This window comes from Platalea leucorodia (genome assembly GCF_965183815.1).
Source record: "Platalea leucorodia genome assembly, chromosome: 4".
Taxonomy (NCBI): domain Eukaryota; kingdom Metazoa; phylum Chordata; class Aves; order Pelecaniformes; family Threskiornithidae; genus Platalea; species Platalea leucorodia.
The window spans coordinates 76,344,049-76,366,411 of record NC_138826.1 but is presented as its reverse complement, the minus strand read 5'-3'; the positions used below and the strand labels follow the sequence as shown (position 1 = coordinate 76,366,411).

The 22,363-nt window shown below is 34.5% G+C and overlaps 1 protein-coding gene across 1 annotated transcript in view; it reads left to right on the top strand.

The window, feature by feature from the left end:
* The window catches only part of CFAP54 (cilia and flagella associated protein 54), a gene marked incomplete at both ends in the record, with an annotated part of 119,345 nt that overhangs the window by 58,659 nt on the left and 38,323 nt on the right, over positions 1 to 22,363 (top strand). The window contains 18 exons of the mRNA XM_082311068.1: positions 38 to 127; positions 1,367 to 1,493; positions 2,384 to 2,495; positions 4,036 to 4,184; positions 5,764 to 5,994; positions 6,418 to 6,554; positions 8,266 to 8,447; positions 9,133 to 9,363; positions 9,575 to 9,798; positions 9,895 to 10,030; positions 11,768 to 11,882; positions 12,924 to 13,076; positions 13,607 to 13,804; positions 14,697 to 14,784; positions 15,240 to 15,446; positions 16,998 to 17,064; positions 19,270 to 19,452; positions 21,665 to 21,751. Coding sequence (XP_082167194.1) covers positions 38 to 127; positions 1,367 to 1,493; positions 2,384 to 2,495; positions 4,036 to 4,184; positions 5,764 to 5,994; positions 6,418 to 6,554; positions 8,266 to 8,447; positions 9,133 to 9,363; positions 9,575 to 9,798; positions 9,895 to 10,030; positions 11,768 to 11,882; positions 12,924 to 13,076; positions 13,607 to 13,804; positions 14,697 to 14,784; positions 15,240 to 15,446; positions 16,998 to 17,064; positions 19,270 to 19,452; positions 21,665 to 21,751 — 2,717 coding nt within the window. The remainder of the gene's footprint in view (positions 1 to 37; positions 128 to 1,366; positions 1,494 to 2,383; positions 2,496 to 4,035; positions 4,185 to 5,763; positions 5,995 to 6,417; positions 6,555 to 8,265; positions 8,448 to 9,132; positions 9,364 to 9,574; positions 9,799 to 9,894; positions 10,031 to 11,767; positions 11,883 to 12,923; positions 13,077 to 13,606; positions 13,805 to 14,696; positions 14,785 to 15,239; positions 15,447 to 16,997; positions 17,065 to 19,269; positions 19,453 to 21,664; positions 21,752 to 22,363) is intronic.

Sequence of the window (22,363 nt, the reverse complement as noted above, 5' to 3'; positions counted from 1 at the left end):
GCTTGTCATAATGGATTTGATTTGGTTATTGATGCAGCTCGTGGATCAGAGCTTACAGGACAGGAAGATCCTTTGTTCCTCTACCCTGTAATTTCATGTTGGACATCAAACAGTGCTTATCGAGAAGGTAGGATAATTGGTGTTTATTTTAATTGTAAAGGCTCCTTTACTTCAGAAAGTTGCCAGTAAAGCTATCTACTTCTTGCTTGGAATAAGCTCTCAGAAACTTTCTCTTCATTTTGTTCGTGGAGATATATAACTTAAAAAAAAGGTCTTAATATATTTATTTATATTTTATAATTTTTAATTTATATTTATATTATTTACACTTCACATTTAGAAGTGTATGAAATAATACTTGCAACAAATTATTTTAGATGTTGATGTATATAAAATATATATTTTTATATAAAATTATATATTTATATACATTTATATATTTATATTGTATATAAAATATTAATATTTTAAATAATTTGAATAATGTTTATTTTCTAATAGCTTTTCTAATAGCTCATTTTTATAAAGTCGTGTCAAGTTTTCAAGGATTCTGTTTGTGTGGAATGTTCTTTTTAAATTGAGATACCCCATTTCCACATTAAATTATGTTACTGAAAGAGGAATTCACAAAAGTCTGAGTACACTTGCGTTTTTGAAATAGGATTTAAGATTCTGGTATGTGGCCTTTGCCACTGCTTTATTTTTTTTTAATACTGGTGTTCAAAATAACAATGGAGCCTAGCCTGTAAAATTAGTGTAGCTTTCAGATAGGATAAATACTTATTTATTTACTGATACTCAAAAATTATGAAGACAGCCAAACAGGAAAAGCAGTTTGCAAACAATTAAAAAGCTGCCTGAAATCTAGACAACACAGCTCCATTGCTGCGATGAGAACTGTGTGATGCTTGTACACTAATGTGATTCTCACTGAGAAGAGCAACCTAAGTGAATAGGATGAAGTTACTTTGTTTACACTTGCTTTATTGGGTTTTTTTAGGATTTTCAGGCATGTGTACAATTAGGCATGTTGAATATTGTTATAAAATATTTTTGTACTATGTACTGCATGATACAAAAATAATTCCAAACCTGTTTTCTCAGTCCCTAGAATGCTTGTCATTCTAGGAGTGTAAATAGAGTGAACTTGTGATTCTGGATGCCCAGTCACAAGAAGTATATAGCAACTGCTATTGTGTGTCACGACCTATCTGATTTTGGTATCTTTATGCCTTTTCTTCATCAGCATGCAACATGAAATAAATATGTGCTTTGAAACATACATAGCTGTAATTATAGCTGAATTCAGAAACCTGTTACAGCATAAATACAAAAACTGTGTTAATTATTTGTTACTTTATTGCAGTGATGAAATTCAGAAATAAATCACGTTTTCTTGAGTTCTTTGTTCAAGTTTTGCACAAAATCCTGAATGAAGAGAAGTTTCAATGTGTTCTGGAATGGGCAGGCAATGTGCAAGTTTACTTGAAAAGGTAGGTCTCTATTATAGCAGTAGTGAAAAACTACTGCTTAGGTTCGCCAGTGTCACAGTTAGAGCAGAAACTGTAAATTCTACCTGGCAGAAGACCTATCTGGAGCCATTTCCATGGCTTCTAGTCTGCAGAAGTTCCATGAACACAGTGGATTATATAGCTACAGAAAATATTGTATTGTGACCTCATTATACATGGAGAATTCTCCCTTGGCTGTCTGTTCAAAACTCCTGTCTACCATCAGCAATTTCCAGGATTTTCCTTTTCACAGACACGACTTGGTAATATGGTCATTTGCCATATTATTATGAAGCAGTGGGATAACTTAGAAAAGTACGTTGCATTAAATCAAAAGCAAACTGATCAGGGCCTATGCTAGTGTCTAAAAAAAATTCTATACTAAAAAGATAAGCGGAACCAAATTGTAGACACTTACCTAAAAGGATCCCAAAGAAATTTAACTATAACTTTATTAAAAATGCACCCCAGTATTTCTAAAATTTGAAAGACAAATAATCAATTAAAAGGAGATATATTATAGGGAACAGAAATCGCTGTTACAAAAGACCAAAACAACTGGACATGAAGAAGTTCTTTGCAGAATTCCATAGCAGAATGTGGGTAATGAAGCAAACTGTTTTGTTTTACTAGTAGTTAGGAAGGTGAGATAGTTATTACCTATAAATTCAGGTTTCTATAATAAACCTTGAAAATGAGCACTTCCTATTTTCTGAAGGGAAAGAAGGAAAGAAAGCCTGCTGAATTGACAACTCCCAATGAAATAAGAATAGCATGTGCTCTACCTGTTCCCAAAGATAACCATTTAACTATGAAAGGAGTTTAACATGATGATGATGATGGTGATGATTTTAATGTTACTTTTTTGTCAGGAGGAACGACCACCTTCTCTGTATCAATGGAAATTCAACACAAGAAACTAGTTCTCCTACTCTCCCAGAAGGCACGGATGGATACACTGTAGGAGTTGTGGAGTTTGAGAAAGTGAGTATTATTTTTAAGGAGTGTGCTGATTTTGGCTGGGATAGAGTTCATTTTCTCCCTAGTAGCTGGTATGGGGCTATGTTTTGAATTTGTGCTGAAAACAGTGTTGATAACACAGGGATGTTTTAGTTACTGCTGAGCAGTGCTTACACAGAGTCAAGGCCTTTTCTGCTTCTCTTCTCACCCCACCCCACCAGCGAGTAGGCTGGGGTGCACAAGAAGCTGGGAGGGGACACAGCCGGGACAGCTGACCCCAACTGACCAAAGGGATATTCCATACCATATGACATCACACTCAGCATATAAAGCTGGGGGGAAGAAGAAGAAGTGATGGCATTTTCTCTTCCCAAGTAAGCGTTACACGTGATGGAGCCCTGCTTTCCTGGGGATGGCTGAACACCTGCCTGCCGATGGCAAGCAGTGAATGAATTCCTTGCTTTGCTTTACTTGCATACATGGCTTTTGCTTTGCCTATTAATCTGTCTTTATCTCAACCCATGAGTTTTCTCACTTTTACTCTTCGAATTCTCTCCCCCATCCCACCGGGCAGCAGGGAGTGAGCAAGCGGCTGGGTGGTGCTTAGTTGCTGGCCGGGGTTAAAGCACGACAAGGAGTGATGTATGTCTTTACTGGGCACCAATACCATAAGCACAAAAAAAAATTTTTAAAAGCTGTCTTATAAAAACCTCAGCTAGAGACATGCATAACTACTAAAATTTGGGATACAAACTCTAGTCCTCAGCTCACCTTTGCACCCCAGGAAGAAAAGTTGGCATGGGATTTATCTGAAAGACCAACAGTTGTGAGGAATTTGAGATAAGTTGGAGTAATGCATTCCAAAATCAACAAAAACTTGCCTTTCCTCAGCTCCCTTTAAAAAACCCAATATGTTAGTAGGAAATGGCTTGGGTACCATCACATTAAGAAAAGGAGATCAGTTTAGGCTTTTTTGTACAGTATGTTCTACTTACACTTTTTCATGAGTAGTTGTTCATGATTAACTCCTTGCGCAGATATTCTGATTGCACAACAAAGGCTTTTTGTTCAGAATTCTTTTAAAGTAATTTTTTCCTTTTATTGGAAGGTAAGAATAATATTAATGGATTTGTATTGGTTTGGAGGAAGAGTTTTCTCCCTCATAACCCTCTAGTAATGTTGCTACCATCTGAGATAGATTAGGGAAAAGGTTTTCTGTCTCAGTTTGTGCATTGCAAAGTTTTGGTATTTATAATAATAGGAAAAGAACTATCATTGTTTTTGAGATGAAAAACACTGATATATGAAAGAAAATATTTGGGGACCTAGCTGGCTTCTTAGTGTCAGGCATTTGACATACACCTTCCAGAAAAATTGTAAAGCTTTCTGGAATATTAAATATTTCTTTTGCTGTCTTCTTTTGACAAACAGTCCCAGAATTTATTTTCTTTTTTGTTCTCTTCCTGCATAAGCCAAACTGCTGTTTACCTCAAGTAATTGATAATGTAGGTATAAATAAGTATTTGAAGTATATTTAAGATTTTAATGGAAGATTTTGTTAAAGAGTATGGAGACTTCACCTTTAAAGAAACCAGAGGCATCAACTTTGAAGAAACCAAGAAAAGAAGCCTTGAGTCCTATTCAAAAAAGACAGACTCTTAGACAGTATTTCATGAAACATCCAAACCTAATGGAATCTCCAGAAGCAGAAAGGTACATGAACATAAGTTGTCAGGTTCATATACAGAACCAAAATATTTTGACTGAAATTTAGTTTACACTTAAGTGTGTATTTTAAAACTTTCTTGTATCAAAGGGATGAATTTGTGCACGGTCCACGAACTTTTCTGTTTTAGTTTGGTGTAAAATTGGCTTCCACTCAAGAGAACAAAATCTATTTAATTTCTATTTCAGAGAATAACTGTTGAAGATTTTGAAGTCTTTGTATTAATAATCAAAGACTATTTCAGTTGTGTTAGCCTGAGCATGTTAATTCATCATGGTGGAAAAGTTATGTTAATCTGTGTACTACAATGTGTTGGGGAGCTTACCTGATAGGAATCTAATAAAGAATGTTTATTCATTCCTGATATTCAGGTAGTTTCAGAGGGATTTTTGTCATCCTTTTGCTAGTCTTTTTGGATTATCTGTTCTGTAGCTTTTGTAAACCTGTTTCTTGATAGAAACAAATGAAAATTGATTCACCACTTCTTTTGGCAGATAATTATATAATATTTGGTTAACTCTGTAATAATGGTACCTTCTGATCTAAAAGAATTTGTAGTGTTTATTACCTGATGCTTTGGTCACTTATACTTCCAGCAATTAGCAAGTAGAAAACTAGAAATATCTGAATATAAGCAATCGCATCACTGATTCTGGAAGTGTTTTACATACAGAACCTCAAAAAAGTCTTCCATACACTATCTTCTAAATATTTACCTAAACTATCAATTTTTCCTCCTCGACAGAAAAAAACCCACCACCTTACTTAACATGATTTTCATGGCTTTCAGTGGAAGAGGGGATGTTTAATTTATCCTGGGCTTTTTGCTACTCTTTCATATCTTACATAATAATATTGCTGTATAATATAATCAACATTGTATATGGTATACAGTTCTGCCCACATTTTAAAGGTGGAAAACAGGCAGAAAAATAATTTAGATTGATAAAGGGATTAGTTTACAGTTTATAAAGAAAGAAAAAATGAGATTTGATTTGACTACAGCATTGTATGTGTGCCAGGTAATACAGAATTGTTTGATCTGGCAGAGAAATATATAAAAAAAAAATCTATGGCTGGAAATTAAAGCCAGGCATCCAAATCTGAAATAAAATGTTTTCCTCACATTAAGGATGATTAGATACCAAAGCACAGCAATAAAAAGAATGATCCAAATTTATAGTATAATAGTAGACCCTTCATCTCCTGAACACACTGTGTGAAATAATAATCTGCTATAATAATCTGTTTGGATGATTCAGGTACAAATAACTTCAAACACAGAGCTAAACATTTTTAAGTACTAAGACAAATATCTTACGGAAGTTGGTAAAATATAAGATAGGATTTAGTGTGTCTTAAGTGCTCTTAAAGAGGGAAAGCACAATTCCTTTTCTTGACTGCAGGAAGAGTCCTTTTGCTAGGAATATGTCATATGCTTCTGAGTTAATAAAAGTCTGTGGATATGCAATGGGATACTTCTGTGTATCTTTACCACAATTTTCTTTTCTAGAGCTTCAAGAAAACACAATTTCATTTTTTGCTACTTCATATATTTTGGTTTAGGAAATGCAAGGAAGAGTTGCAAAAAGTAGCTCATCACACCTTAGTGGTACTGCTGAAACCAATTGTGAGTAATTACTTAAACCAACAGAAGTTTCATCAAATATGTCTTGAAGAGATGCCCTGGAGGTCTCAGATGAATATCTATCTGGCAGTTGCACACTACAACTTATTTAAAAAGAAACTGGAAGAGCAATATAACATTGGAATTTGTGGTTCACAGCATCTGGACAGGTATATCTTACTGCATTTTCAGTCATTGCTATTAATATAGATTATTGTGTTATTGCCATTAATGCAAACAGGTCTGAATTACAATATCATCAGTCAGTTTGTCATATGAACATGTTCAGCTTCCAAATGCAAATTGATTTACTATGTAACAAGATTTGCTTTCCATCATATGGGAGGTGACATGCACATTTTTGGTTGTTCACTTGACTGGTCAGATGAAAGTTTTGAAATATACTATACTGTGCTATTTTTTGGTTCCTTATAACTTTTGGCTATCATTCATTAGTTCTGATTCCTAAAGCTCCTGAAAAGTAATCAAAACTCACTTTTGAGAAACTGAATTTTGTGTGTGTATATAAAAATTCTTTGTAATATTATATCTGGGGTTTTTTTGTGTTTCCTTCTTTTTCTCCCATTCTGCAGTTACAGTATTTTGGATCCTGAGATGTTCTCATTAAATAATTCTGGCACTGTAGTGGTGAGAGAAGCCGTAGAGAATAACATGAGAACACCAACTCTTCCTCTCCTTAAAAAGTCAGGAATGACCGAAAAACAAACTTGTAAGAACTTTTAACGGGTGCACAACTGGAATCAACTTCAACTTAACTTTTTCTTTCTCTTAATTTCTGTCTTGACATCCATCATTAGTTCTCCACATCACCTTTGGAAAAACACTCATGCCAATTTAAAGAGAAGATATTTCTGGATTTCAGAAGTGTCCTCTGTATTTTCTCTTTTTGGCATACCTAGTATAAAAGAAGTCATAGTCAATAATGGGGCATTTATAATAACTCTGAGCATTGTTTATTGTATTGGTAAATATGTTACTTTTTATCAAGTGGTTATTCTTTATCCTATACTTTAGTAACAAGTTTATAAATTCTAATATATTAGTGATACTAGCTTTTGGTTTGCAGAAGCCACACTACCTAGACCTATTAAATTGATAATATTCCATATTATTCTAAATTAAATGATAATTTTTATCAGTTTCTGTGGTTGCTAATTGGTCTGCAGTTTCCTTTCGATTTCCTAACAGGTCAATAATTTCCTGGGTCATTCTGTAAGTCTTAAAATTATAGACTGAAGTTTATTATTATCTTTCAAATTTTAAGTAGACTATTTTAGGTTTCCTTCTCTATTGCTTGCTCCCCACTGTTTTCCTGTGGCAGAGGCTACCTCAGGATCAGTTTTTTATCTTCTACTCCTTTTACTTCAATTCTCTCTCTTTCACATTTGACTGTTCCATTATCCCAGCTATTTTCAATAACATCCTTTGAGGTTTCAACAGGAGCTGAATTGTGAAATATAGGACTTTGATTACCTCAGATGGTGGTGATAACGTACAAGTCAATGCAAAGTAGTCTGCCTAGCCACCATAAGTTCAAGAAGAAATCACAAGCCTGGTCTTTCAATAGTGCTTCAGGGAACACATTCTTGCCACAGCTGTAGAGAGCAAAATTCTCCTATCATTCCATGTAGGAGTTCCTTAGGTAGGAACTGACCATCCTCTTTGCCTTTTCCAAGGAGGTATGACAAAAACTAGCAGTTGAATTCACTGGTTCTCGTTGCAACAGCTTACTTTTAGTTATACTCTTTTGTCTTGATGCTTTCAAGTCACTGAGAACTGAGTCAGTGGAAGCTGCTGAAAACTAATAAAAATCCTGTTTACTACCTCCTAGCCTTTGCAGCAATTCGGAATGAAAGAACGAAGTGTGTAGTTTGCCCTAGAGTTCAAATACTGTTTAGCTTGAAATTAGCTTCTGCCTGAAACCTATAGCTCAGATACTACTGTATCCCACTACCATGATCCTCTGTGTTTCTCCTTGGAAGATACTTGGTATTGAATAAAATAATGAAGCAGTTCTACATATACCACAGTATTTGTCAGAAAACTTCCCTTCTTCTTAACTTCTCCTTTTAAGAGGCCTCGGTTTCAGAAGGGTTCTTGGGAGCTTGCCACACAGTGATTTCTTCCTAAAACTTAACTTCTCTGAGGGTTGTGTTTTGGCTTTGAAGCTGAAAACTATTTAGTACACATTATTATTTTGCTCAAACTTTTTTTTTATCCCTGCTTCTCCCAATGCTTAAGTAAAAGCACCTTATATTTTAAATATCATAACCTTATAAATATGATAACCTTAATATTGGCATTTCCTAACATTTAAGTATTTAGCTGCCACAGGAAAATCCTAGCTGGCTGATAATTTTTTTTTTTTTTTTTTTTTTTAACTTTGACTCATTTTTAACTAGTGAACTTTTTGTCTTCAGGTACAGATAAATCTTCTGAGCACAGCATTAAACTGAGTGGAACAGATACTTCTCAAACTCAAACAACAAATGATACAGAAATACCCGTCTCTCATTCCCCCAAAGAATACAACCAGTTTCTGTCAAATACCGTTTTACTGGAGCATTTTACAAAAATCTTTTTGCATTTAAGAAGAGCAGTGGTAAGACACACTTTCTTCTTAAACATTTTATTTATTATGAAGCATTGCATTACAGTACTTACTACTTTCTACATTAGAAAACCCACATTTCAGAAACTTCAAAGAAACGCTAGTGGGAAAAAGCAATGATTTCTCACCTTCTGCAAAATGTCCAAGTACAGTGTATGAAATGTCAGACATATCACCTATCATAATGTGTATTTCTATCAAACATATAATAATTTATATAAATGTTTTATTTTTCATTTAGTCTTTGTAACTTTCCTTCTCATCTTTGTTATATCTTTCTGAAAATACTTGCAGACTTACCTTTCCCTTTACAGGTCTTAGTGAATGCCTCGGTAGTATAAACAGAAGGACCAGTGATTGAAAGGAAATGCAGACTGTGACTACTCTTCCCATAAACCCTTCTAAAACTAAGTAAAAACACACGTATAGATGGTGTGAATTAATTTTTATTTCTTATTCTCACACCAAAAGCAACAATTAAATTCAATTATAAATGAGTGTTTCTGTGAAAATTTCCAAATTAAGGTTCTATAATGTTTTATATGAATTGAAATATTGAATGATCCATAGACTGTAATTTTGAAAGATTACTTATACCTAAGCTTTGCAATAAAAGAATAAAGCTTTTAATTTCTGTATTTCCAAAGTATAATTATATTTCGAATGATATGCATAGGTTCTTGCTCACCGTGGTGGCCACTGGACATTGCTTCAAAATGCTTGCCGAGAACTTTGGAACTATACTCAAGAATTACAACTGATGATTGCTAACCATTCACATTCCCATATGGATGCATTTCCCATTACCAGGGGTTTTCTTAGGAACACCATCTGGTTGCCATTTTATTTGGCATCAGACATGATCATTGATATGATAACTGAACTACAAGCAAGCAGGTCTCTTAAGGTAAAAATTATTTTTGTTAAGACAGTATGCTCTTTATTATCACATCTTCAGTAGAGATAGTTTTCTTTCTCTTGCATTATATTCTAATATCTCCAAGTTATTCTCTGTTACAAGTTTTTAGAGGCTTACAGTATTTTCTGATTTTTATAATTTGATTTGTCCTAAAAACAAGTTTGAAAATAACAGGTAGAATAATGTTTCTTCACTGTAGGTTGTGGATCCTGAAGGAGACTTCTGCATTCCCAGTTGTTTAGGAGGTATTATGGATGAGAATGGTGGTTCTAATCTCCATCCACAGTCTCCCTTGGATGATGTGAATGTGGTTGACTTGAAATGGATATGTAATCTGATTCTTAAAACAATAGAATTGTTATATCAAATGAAGAAGTGGGAAGCACTGGTACACATAGCTGTACAATTCAACATATTTACACAGTGAGTTAGACCAACTCTAATAAAAACTAAAAAGCAACATTATAGAGTTAAGTATACCGTTATTTTGTTTAATTACTATACTTTGCTTTTTTTCAGTGAGAGATACACAGAACAAGTGAGTCCGCTACTGGTGTATGCTCAGAGGCAGCTGCTGGAAAGGATACAGCAATTCAGTGGCCCAGACAGCCATGAATCTCACTTCATAAAATATCTGTCTGATAATGCACATAAGGTGAACCATAGATTTCTTTTTTGGGCACTGACTCTTAATGTGAACCACCTATAGAGAAGTACTTTCGCTGATTAGATTAATATGGTTTTTCATAATGTACCCAAATCGTAAATTATAATAAATTAATGTACATAATTGATTGAAGTGCCTGAAAAGGCTTATATGACATGATTCCAGCAGCAGAAGAAGTCTGGACTTGATGACCCAGAGAACATTTCTTCCATGCATAATGTACCCATTCCATATTATGAGCCTAAATCTAATTTCATGTTAGTTCTTGATGCTGCTCTTTTAACCTGAAAAGATTTATTTGGATATTGTGCAATCTTTGTGATTAATTAAAATTAAATACAAAGAGACTGCTTTGTTTCTGCATTGAAACACTGCTCCTAAAGACCAAAATTAATCAAATTGAGTTAACCCAAACACTGACAATACCAATAAAAAACTTGAAAAACTTGATCACCAACAAAAAACCCTAAGCTGCTCAGCAAGTTCCTCTCAGTAAAAGCCATGGCTCTATATATTTAGTAAACTGACATTGCCACTTGAAATCGCAATTGAAAATTTTCATGAAAATTGAAAAAAATTATTTTTTTTTTTGTGGAATTGGCTATTAAAAATTAGGTTTTTCCTTTTTTTTAACCGAAGGTTTATTTCTAAGAAGTTTTGCTGAAGTCAGTCACATGGCTGATATTTTTAATATGTTTCTATTACTAATATAAACACAGGACTTGAAGGAGAGGGGGGGAACGTGGGGTTTGGAATTCTAAACAGGCTTGTTCTGCAGATGAACATGGGGTTCAGGAGCTACTGCCTTGCCTAGAGACAGCACACTGCTGCCCAGGGCTTGCAGGACCTCAGAAGGCACTCCTGGCTTGCAAAGGGCAGCTGAGGTGCTCTGTCTTGTCCCTCTGTAAGGCTGTTTCTTGCTGACTTCTTTCAGGCCCTGCCATTCAGAACATAGTCCTTTTTGTCTAAAAAAAAGGGCAGTGTGGCAAACCACCACATACTGCTGTAAGCTCAGCAATGTGGAAAAGTAATCATAGTTTTGAAAGACAACTTACAGAAGGAAGACTAATGGTAGTTAATAGTAATAAGGATTTTTCAAAAAAAGACATCATCAAGTTAGAAATTTGGAGGGCATGGCTACATTTCACAATGCAGTGCCATTCAGAGTCTAGAACTAGCTCTAAATTGGTTCTTTTGCTTCTGAAGTGATGGAGCTACATTAGCAAAATAAAATGTCTGTGCTGGATCAGCCCTTTATAGAAGTCTGGAAGTTTGCTTCTCTGACAGGGTTAGACTGCTTCTGTTATTTGCTTAGAGCTATTTTGTATATCCCTATGCAGCATTATGTTGTGCTTTACAGGCAGTTAGGCATACTTACACTGACAGGTTCTTTGCAAGCATGCATTTATCCAGACAAAGAAAGGTGTAATATTTGCTGAACATCAACGATCTGCTCATGGTTATGGCAAATACCAAATAAGATACAAGTTTAATTCATTAATATCTAAACGCTTATATGTTATATCCAATAGTTAGGTGTTGTGAATGTTTTATCTCTTACTGACAAGGGTACTATGGTCTTTGTAATGGGTACTATGGGTCTTTGTAAATTAGTCCTCTTTTACTTTGTCATATGACTGAGTATTTAGATACTTAACTTTAAGCACCAAACATTGATTTTTCTGAATATTATTCAATTATCATGAAAAAACCCTTGCTTTTTAGATGAGTTGCAGAAACTACATAGGGCAGAAATTACAGCTGCCTGTTGCCCATTCTGCTAGTGAATGGATTTTTCCTGGATGCTTTTTCTATCCTGAGATGAAAAAAGATTATACAGGTCAGAGCACACTTCAGTATCATGACTTCTCTTTTCTCCCAAACCCTTTCCTTTTTTTCATACTGGATATGTTTTTTTGTTTTCCTCCTTATCATAGGTCTTCCACTGCTCTTATAATCTGTTTCTTTTAATATATACTCATTTTGGTCTTCAAATTATTATTCTTGGTAATTTGGAGAGATAGTAATGCTGTCAAGACCTTTCCAAATATATTCGGACTGTATCTGAAAGCAGAGAAAAGCAGTTGTAATCCAGATGCCAGATGACCTACAGTATGTTGAGTGAGCTTGGTGGTCTTGGACCAGTTTTCCATTGGTATTGTTGGATATCCAGCAATATACCCAGAAATTAATGTGAACCTGCGCTGTTATCGATAGAATCAATAGAATCAATAGAAAAACTGAAACGAACTATAAGGTGACAAAAAACCTCTTTTACCCACAGTTGTCATTCTTTTCAGTCAGGATTAAAATGTTATAGTCATTAATGGAAGTTTGTAACGCATATAGTTCCTCATATCACACATGTCAACGCATTGCACACAAGGCTCTGTGTTGAATTCAGCTGAGGAAAGTCATTAAACAACAAATAATGCTGTATGTAGGAAGAGTAGATAATATTATGCATTCAGTGGAGAGAGCATGCCAACTCACAGGTTTGGTACATAGAAACTACGGTAATTGTAGTAAATAGAATCAGCAGTTGTAGTAAAAGATTTGTTTCCAGACTTCAGACACCAGAATTCAGAGCAGAGAGCTGAGCTGAGGCATGCCCAGGGCAGATGGAATTCAGGGACTATAGATGTCACATGACAACCAAAATGTAACACTGAAAAAGATATACATGCTCAGAAGTGTTCCTGGTGGTTTATAATTTTGCTTTAATTCATAATCCAACAGGAAACAAAGGTGACAATTACATAAATATATTTTAGTTTTGAACTTGTGCAATTTTTCAAACATAGGTTTTGCAGGGTGATTTACTAAAAATATATATTTATGTAATGGAAAATTGTTCTCCACAATTATTAATTCCTTTTAGATCGCAGTCAAGCAAAAGCCCTAGTTTATGTACCTCTTGATGTGAATGATACACTGAAATGTTTTAAAGAAACTCTACAAAAATCTAAATATCACAGCAGAGCACTGAGACACAGCAGAAAACTACTTTCATTATTTCTTGCACACACACAAGGTGAGTTATTTATTGAAGTGTTTCTCACTTAATAAAGTGTATATGCAGTTGAAATAGCAAAGAGTGAAAGGAATAATAGGGTTTTTCTAAATTCAAGTTTTAGTTGTTATTGACAATTAGAAAAAACATAGAATATAAAGCTATATATGAATTTCTGTAGGCACAAGCTCTAAGCCTGATTTCCTATGATTTGTGTCTCATGGTTAGATGATACTTTTTTTTTCACGCAGCTGTGTCCCTTCTCTGTCTGTAGCCAAACCCGTCGGAGGACTGACTGGCAGATCTTCCCAAGTTTATTTTCTCTAACAGAGCACATATTTTCATTTGGTTGCACTGACCGATGAGTTATGTCCAATGAGTTTAATTAGCAGACACACAGACAGAATCATAGCATAGGAAACCAGATAAAAATAGGGTACCCAGGAACTGTACCTTTGTTCAAGTAATGTGGTTTGGAAATATTTGTGGTGCTGGAAATAATAGTATAATATTTTTCAAAACTGATCATATAAATCACTTTTCTGGTCTAGAAAATGCTGGAAGATCAATCAGCAGTCATATCTCTTCAAACAGAAAGCTGGAATTTAATGTGGGAGATGAACTGATATTTCTGCCAACACCATGTGACATTTCTCAAGAAAAATTTAATTTCTCCAGTATGGTTGAAAGTACACCAATACCACAGTCACGACTTTCAGTAATTATCTCTTCCTATGAACAAACAATTGGTAATTTTTTTTCATAAATTTCTGTTTACGGCTAAGATGTAATATAATTCTGCCTATCTGTGTTCATATCTGTTTATTCCAGTGTTTTTTTCCTTTGTCAGATAGCTATAACTGTCTGAAGGCTGCTTTCCAGAAATGCATAACCTTCTTTCTGTTGATTCAGAAAATCTGCATTAGATTCTAAACAAGCCACTAGTTGGTTCATAACCTCTACCGTTATCTCATCCTATGAAAAAGCATTACTTTAGTGGTGTTATACTGATTAATCCCAAATTAAAAATCTGCTGTAATGTTTAGCAGATTAATTTTAATTACATGATAGTTGTTGACAGACAGACCTTTTGGATTCCGTGCATTTGAATATGAGACCTAGTTGCTTGGCTTCCATTTAACATTCTAGTATGGCTTTACTCATACAGTTACAGCTCAGCACTGCTACCTGTTTTTGCTGTATGACAAAATAGGTGAAGTGTAGCAGGTCAACAGATGCCCTAAGTGCTTTTATTTGAACTAAGGGATCCAGAAATGAGCCAGGGACAAGTGCTACTGGGCTGTATGCAGGCAGTGTTGTTCAGCAGGGCCAATGGCCTGCTTCCCAGTTTATCTCTTGAAGAGGAAGAAATTTGAGAGGTCTGAAAAAAACAAAAATACAAAAGCTTAGGCAGACAGGTCCATAAATACATCCTACTCTTGTTTTTAAACTTAGTAGAAATAAGAACTTGTACATTTGAAGATAAAATATACAAGCCCAATAAATCTTTCAAAAAATATTCATGCATTGAATTACATGTGAATGCATGTCTACTTCTCATGCAAAATTTGTTCAAGATTCAGTAACTGATTTAATGCTGTGACAATATTTTTTTCTAATTGATTAAAAAATAAATAACAGGAATCCTTGAAACAAACAACCAGAGAGACCTCAAGGTTCAGGCTCTACATGAACTTGGAAATCTTCACTTTTATGCTGGAAACAAAAGGTACATAGCTATTGGACTAAAAAAAGAGCATTGTTTCTTTTTTTTTTTTTTCCATTCATGTACCCTTCAACTGTCTTGTAAGTTCTTGTGCTGTCCTCAAGTCCATGTAACTTCTTTCATCTAACTCACTATTAGCTATATTTTGAGAGGCTTTTCTTCTAGAAATTGTTTTTTTTTTTCTTAGCTAGCTAATTGCAATTGAGCAAATTAATTAAGCATCTCTATGTGTTTTTAAGAAGTAATATCTATTTCTTTGACAATTTAATTTTAGTATAAGGCCCAATAAGTCTGTTGACTGGGAATGGTATCTTTTTGTGTTGTAGAAACTGTATTTCAGTTTTTGACCTAATCAGAATTAGTTATATCTTAGGCAATAAAGGTAAAATGAAGCGAGTCTTATCTTCCACTTTGGAAAATGTCAGCAATATGATGAGAACGTTTTTTATGTGTTACAGAGCCGCTTTTAAATATTGGTGTCAAGCCCTTGATGAAACACTCAACATTGCTGATGCTCTTAACAACTGGCAAGAGTTAGGTTTTCCAAAAAATGCTATGGACTGCTTTGCAGTTGGAAGATTGACTGATATTAGTCAGAAATTTCTTTCTCAGGCTGGAGTTTGGGGATGTTTACATGCAGCAGTCTTAGTGGCTAAGATAGCTCAGTAAGTATTTTATCTATATAGGTATGTATTTCATATTTTAAACAAATTGATCATCCAGGACAGCAGGCAACTCGAAATTAATTTAAAAACACTAACGAGTTGCTATAAAAAAGACTCATCAAAAGCAGAGGAATTTTCCCTTTCAGGAAGAAAGTTGCTCTTTTGGAGAATATTGTTTGTTCCCAGTTCTTGAGTGCTCATCTTTGATTGTAATTGCAGCTGTATATTATATGGAGAGATCATTGAAATAAAACAAAATGATAAAAAGTCATAAGCACAAGGATTTTACAGTCATATTGATTTTCAATTGAAATATCACATCTCCCAAGTCATTGCACATATTAAATATTAATGTATCTTGAGGGCAGATTAACTGCCTAAAGTACTCATTTTCTGGTGAATTACAGCTAAATGAAATTTGAATTACTGTATTAAAGTCTACCATCAATAAGTATTTCTGTCCAGTACTCCTTGACTGCTGGTAAAACACTATAGATGTAATTCTGAGCTGTTCCTCAATGTATTGTACAATATAAAAGTGTACAAAATATAAAATTTAGAAATGTCTGTCAGCTCTAAATGACCTTAGAAGCATTGTACCCATGAAAGGGCAGAGCTTCATCTGAGTAAACTGTCTTACCTGAGAAGCAGGTCATATCAATAGCACTGTAAAATATTTGTAAACCAAGGTAGCTTTGAAAGTATTAGCATGGGTATTTCAAGATGAAACAGCATTTCCACACTCAGAATTGGCACCCAAGAGGAAAAGGAGTGAGTTTAAGCTGACTCCAAACCACAGCTCTTCTAATTCTGAGCAGTCTCGGGTCCAATTAGGCAAGACCCAATCCCTAGCTGCTTTTACAGGTGCTTGTGGCACATATTTGCTGCACTATATACTATCCCTTTACTGCTAATAGGTCCATTCCAAATCCTGGCAGGGATCTGGAGGGAGCTATCCTCTCGGCTTCTCCTTCAGGCAGATCTTTTCTATTCAGACCTGACTTGGGCTGTTAAACATCTTTCCCTTGAGTTGCTCTTTCTAGAGCAACTTTGTCTCAGGCTGTAAAATGCAGATTAAAGGATTCTAATATTGTATTAAAGATTTCCAATATTGTAGATCAGAGGGGTACCCCGCTACCAGGATGGTTTAAAGATCTGATGAAGTACTGTGTGGGATTCATTTAATCTAGCTAGACACCTACCATGTGAAAGTCCACATGTGCTAGTTATCTTGGGCTTCCTTTATGGAAAGAAATACACTTTAAGGTGTGAGTTGCTTGACCTGCTTAATTTTGCACTTAGATTGCTTGTTTCTCTCCTTTAACTTTAAAGAGAATCTAGACAACTCCCTTTGTCTAGGTATGTCTTTGGTCAAATGCTTCTTTCTTTGCATGGCATGGCTGAGCACCTATCTACAGAACAGGCAGCTGTTTTCCAATATGCAAAACATCTAGATTGTGTTAGTATCAGTATTATACTAGATAAAAAAAGAGTTTGAATAATTTATGCTGATGGACACATTCATATTTCTTATTATTTGTTGTACTTTAGGTATATAACAACATCAAAGATGAGATTAAGAACTAAATACTGCTATTTTTCTGCTGTACTTTTTAAGGTAAGAATACAATTCCAGTTAGAATTCGTGAAGTTGACAAATTGCTTCTCAAATTTAAATCTCAATAACCCTCTATTAAAATATTTCTCTTTTCATTTTGATTGTAAAGGAAAACTGGAGATCAGAGGTAGTTGACAATTTATGCACATTAGATTAGATGTTTTTATTCTCTGTTTTTTAACATTATTCCTGTATTATAGCCTAAAAATTATCACTTCAATAAGAGCCTAGTCTCTCAGAGAAATAATGAAATACTGAAAAGTGAAGATGGCTAAAAGATTTCACAGTCAAATATATTTTTCTTCTCTTGTTCTGCTCAGGAAGAGCTGGATGGCATCAACAATAGCAGAGCGCTCTCTGTCAGATCTGTACAGAGTCTTCAGAGATTGTCATAAATTTTCAACCAGGAGAACAAACTCTTTAGAAAAAGAAATTTTTGAATCTTTTTTAGCATTGAAAGATACTGGTTTGTAATACTAAAATCTCAGCTCTATAAGAAGTTTGCTCTAAATGTAGATGAGAGTCAAAATGATTCAATTTCATTTACAAAGAAAATAAGATCATTAAAATTAAGTTTGCAAACTTTCAGAAACCAACTATAGAGGAAAAAAAGGTTTCCGTTTACTTCTTTTAAAAGGAAGTTTTAAGATACCAGTAACAAAAGTGATATAGGAAAAAGAACTGCAAGTATTCTGCCAGTCATACTCCACTGGGATCAATGCTTACTCATCCCAGTGCAGCATCAGGAAGTTAGCTGGCTTCTTCCAAAACAAACCAATGCCACTTTCTAATATCTTGTGCCAACCATGGTTGTGACTGTGTGACCTGTGCTAGGCCACATTTAAAATCTCATTAAGTTCAGCAAAGGGAGAACAAGTTGAAGAAAAAAAGGTAAAGGAGAATTTTGACTAGCTTCTAGCACTGCAATTGCTGGTAGTACAAAGCTGAACAATTTTGATTCCTCCTTTTGACAGAAATAGTAGTAAGCATTTGTTCCAGTTGTATAATGGTAGAAATAATTGTGGCTTGACTGAAGTGGGTTTGATATTAATTGGGAGAGGAGCAGCTTGCAGGGTGAGTGTCTTGAAAAATATAATCAATTATTGTCACTGTACCTTGTGAAGTTCAAGCCCGTAATTTGTTCCTTGATTTGGAAAGCTTTTATAACCTTATTTAAATTCCACCTCTGGTATAGGCTTTAAGCTTGTTAATATCTCAGATCTGAGTATGTAAATGCATATTTCTCTAGTATATCATTGCTAGTTACAACAAGATAAACACAACTGGGAAGGAATATCCAACATCAGAGATAATGTTAGCACTCCTCCCTTTTTAAAGGAAGAACATTTAAGTTATTTCCTTCAAGTTCATATCAGTTGTAAGTTATATGATTTAAGCTGCAGTAGCTGACCTAGTTAAAGGCAGAACTAGGCTGGAACTAGCTTTTAACTGACCTTAAAGTCAGCAACTCTCCCAGAAACAATGGCTGAGCTGATGGCGGGGCAAGGACTTAAGGCTAAGTAAAATCAAACTAGCTTTCTTAGCTTGTGGCAAAAATAAAAATATTTTTCTTCTAATGGAAGACATTTTCCATAAAGCATCTTCAGACTGGTAAAGAAATGTTTGAACACATCCCCAGAATCATCTCAACAAGCTTTTCCTATGCATTTTCCTTGATTATGGAGATGTTTGAATAAATTATTAAGTTCTTTCTGTTTGCTGATCAGAGGCTTATCCTAAGAATTATCTAAGAAGTCTTTGTGAGAACCCCTAGTGATTTATTAGGTTTTTTTCCGGTGCTTCCAGAGATTTATTTGGGATGCTTTGACTTGGAATCTGAGAGAAATGCCATTGGCTCTTTAGGAAGATTTTTCATTACTTGGGGAGTACTCGCTGAGGAATCCTTCATGATTATTTTTCTACACCTAGATTAGTTTTTCTCTTTTGCTTGTTCCATGAAATACTGTCCTTAGACTATTTACAGCCTGTTGTTTTTTTTTTTTTTTTTTTCTCCATCAAGTTCACACATAAAGCATTTTTTCTAAAAAGATTTTTCATGGTTTTGTCTGGAAACAACTGGATACTTAAGACATTGACTGAGTTTCATTTATTAAGTCATTTATGAGTCTCAAGGGTTGGAGCTTTATAGTGTTTCACTAATGCCTATACATCTTTTCACAAGTAGTTAATTATTATTATTTTCAGACCCTGTTTAGAGCTTCTCTTCCACATCCAACATCTGACTGTGACTTTGCACAGTATGAAACAAATATGCTTATTCCTGGTATCGACTTGTTCTCTGATCGCTACAGAGCTGATATCTCTACTGTAGTTGCAAGTCTGAATTTCCTTATGTTTGAACTACATTGTGCAAAACAAAATTTAATAGTAAGTATTATTTTTATACTCTGGAAATGAATTTTAAGATATCAAGTCTTATTTTTTTGTGTGAAGCTCTAGCAAAATACCTGTATGGTTAGGTTCTGTGGCACTGAGATAGAGGCAAGGTATAGCTTGATGCCTACAATTTTTAGAATATACAGGGTATTTGTTTATTCAGGAAGATGGCAATACATAGTCCACTCAGCTTAGGCATTTTAGAGGAAATTTCCCATTATATACAGTTTGAAATACAATGTACTGAGAAATAGTTTAAATGCAGTATGTCTAGAATGCTTTCAATAATTTTACTTTCACATTCAGTAAATAGAAGTCCCTTCTGCCTTTCTTCTTCTCAAGTTCTCTTATTCCTCTGTATGGAGTGTTTTTACAGCTTCCCTCTTATGTGGATCATGTGGTTACTTCCTCCACTTAATGACTGACCACGTCCACTTTAATCCAACTTCTTTCAAAGGTGCAGTGCTGTACATTGGAATAAGTAGATTGAATTGCCTACTAGCACTGAAAAAGGTGCAATTCTACCTCTGTTCCTGTTTGGTCCTGTATGCTCTAACAGATTTTCATGTCAGAGGATTATTGTATACCTCTATAAATCAACTGTCAGCATGACAGAAAACTCCCCAGCAGAAAAAGTAGATGGTTTTCTCCTGCTTTAATGAGTTGAATCCACTTACGGGAAGGTCCTGCAAGTGGCAGAGCTGGTGCAAAAGAGGGGAAAAGATTGTGTGGCTGGTGGCAGGGGAGTAAGAAAAGGTTAGGGGGTAGAGATGGAAGAAGTGTGAGAGAGGAGGAGGCAGCAAGATGTTACCCCTTTTTTTGTCAGCAAGCCATTTGTTGGATTGATTTCTTCCAGAACTTCAGGCTAAGTGTCTGTCTTACCTCCTGTTAGTGCTTCTTCCCATCCTGCTTTACTGGAGTTCACTGTAATTATGCTTTGTCCAACTGCCCTCACTATGGGAGATCCAGTGAGGTCAAGGAGCAGACAGTTACCTTGAGGCAGGGACACTTAATTTGACTGTTTACTTCACGTGGCCATACACATTTTTGATTCTTTCTGTACTTGTACTAGCAGAATATAGATCCAGGTCATAGATCATGGTCAAAGCAATTGCAGTTTCAGCAGGATGAGAGCTTCATTTCCACTGAATGCGTAATGTGTGGGAATGTTTTGGATGGTGGGCACTAAGTTGATTTGACACTTAAATCAAAATACATCAAGATTCAAGTTTTATTAAAAATGAGACTTCAAAGACTAATTTTGTTAAACTACTTCAAATATCAGTTGGAAACTGTATGGATACAATTAAAACATTTGCCTCAAGCATTTGTAATCCAAATTCAGAAGTATTAAGCTGCTTTATGAAAACTAAAAGCGCATTTGATAAAAAAGTAACAATGCTGTTAGCGTTTTCCAAGCTTGGGGACATTTTAAAGTGAAGAAAAATTTAAAAGCTGAACAGTAATTAAATTTTGGAAGTTTTTTCTTTTTCAATAAACAAATACATCTGTTAGGAAAGAATCAGCTTTTCTTTGAGATATTATAATAAATACAATGTTTGTATACTTTACGAGAAGTCAGTTTTAAAATGTTTTTTGTTAGTTGCCCCTACAAAAACTTTCAATTTGAAATGAATGCAAATAAATTTATCAATAAGCAATTTGTCTCATCACCATCCAGTTTATTTTACCATTGGTACCATTTATTTTACCATTGGCACCATTTATTTTACCATTGGCATAATTTATTTTACCATTGGCAACTTAGACAGTTGCAGGACTTAATTGTGTTGATTTTATAAAGCTTACAGAATTCTATTATTCTGTTACTTATACTGAAAAAATTATGGCATCAAAATGCAGAATTTTAGAAATCCCTTATATCGACATCTTTCCAGTAGGTTTACTCACTAATGGTATAGTAAAAAAGCCCACATTGAACACAGAGAATAATTTGGGGGAACTTCACTTTCTACATTGTGAATCACATATAAGATAGTATAACGGGTTAGCTTTAGCCAGCTGAAGAACTTTTTAACACATTCATCCTTTGTAGAGCGTAAAAGAAGTAGTGGTGGTATGTGGCACTGAAAGCAATACCCCTATATTATCTATATATTTGTGATATATAATTGCAATGTACATTTCTATAATTGTACCCTTTATGACATTGATAACTAGATGACCTAATATTTTCCTACAGATTTTACCATTGTTCACATTATACCAATACATTGTTTCTGAGATTTGTAAGGACCCAGCTAAATGTATTGAAGGAAGAATCTTCAAGGTAATCAAACAAACTTTCTTTTTATCACATCACATCACATCACATTGTATTTCAAATAAATGTTTCATATCTTTGTTAAATGTAGTCGATTTAATATTCATGTATCACTATTATGAAAAGTAATGCTTTAAAGTTCAGCTGTTGCTTAGTGTTTCTTAGCACAACAGATTGTAGAATAAGACTACTTTCTAAATGCAATTATTATTTATATTCTGAATTTTAGGAGGCTCTAGAGTTATTTATGGAGTTTTACTCTTAATGTCCTACAGAGACTAAGTACTTCCATCATTTCTTTCTACTCTCCATTTAACAAGCATTCTCCTTAAAGATATGATCATAAGATTTTCCCTCTTAGATCCAAACTTTTTACTTGTTATTTTTTGTCTTGTTCCACTGTTCTTTTAAATGTTTTCTTAAGTGCAAAACATAAATGATTTTTTGTTCACAATGTTCACTTCTGGATTGGTTGTCAGTATAATGGTGGAACCAGGTTGTCAAAACTCTAGGAACAGACTTTTGTCATGTCACTAATGTTGGCTTGTTGGTTTTGTTTTGGGTTTTTTTAATCCCTTGGGTTTTTTTTAAAGGAACCTAACTATAAGAGTCGAAGTA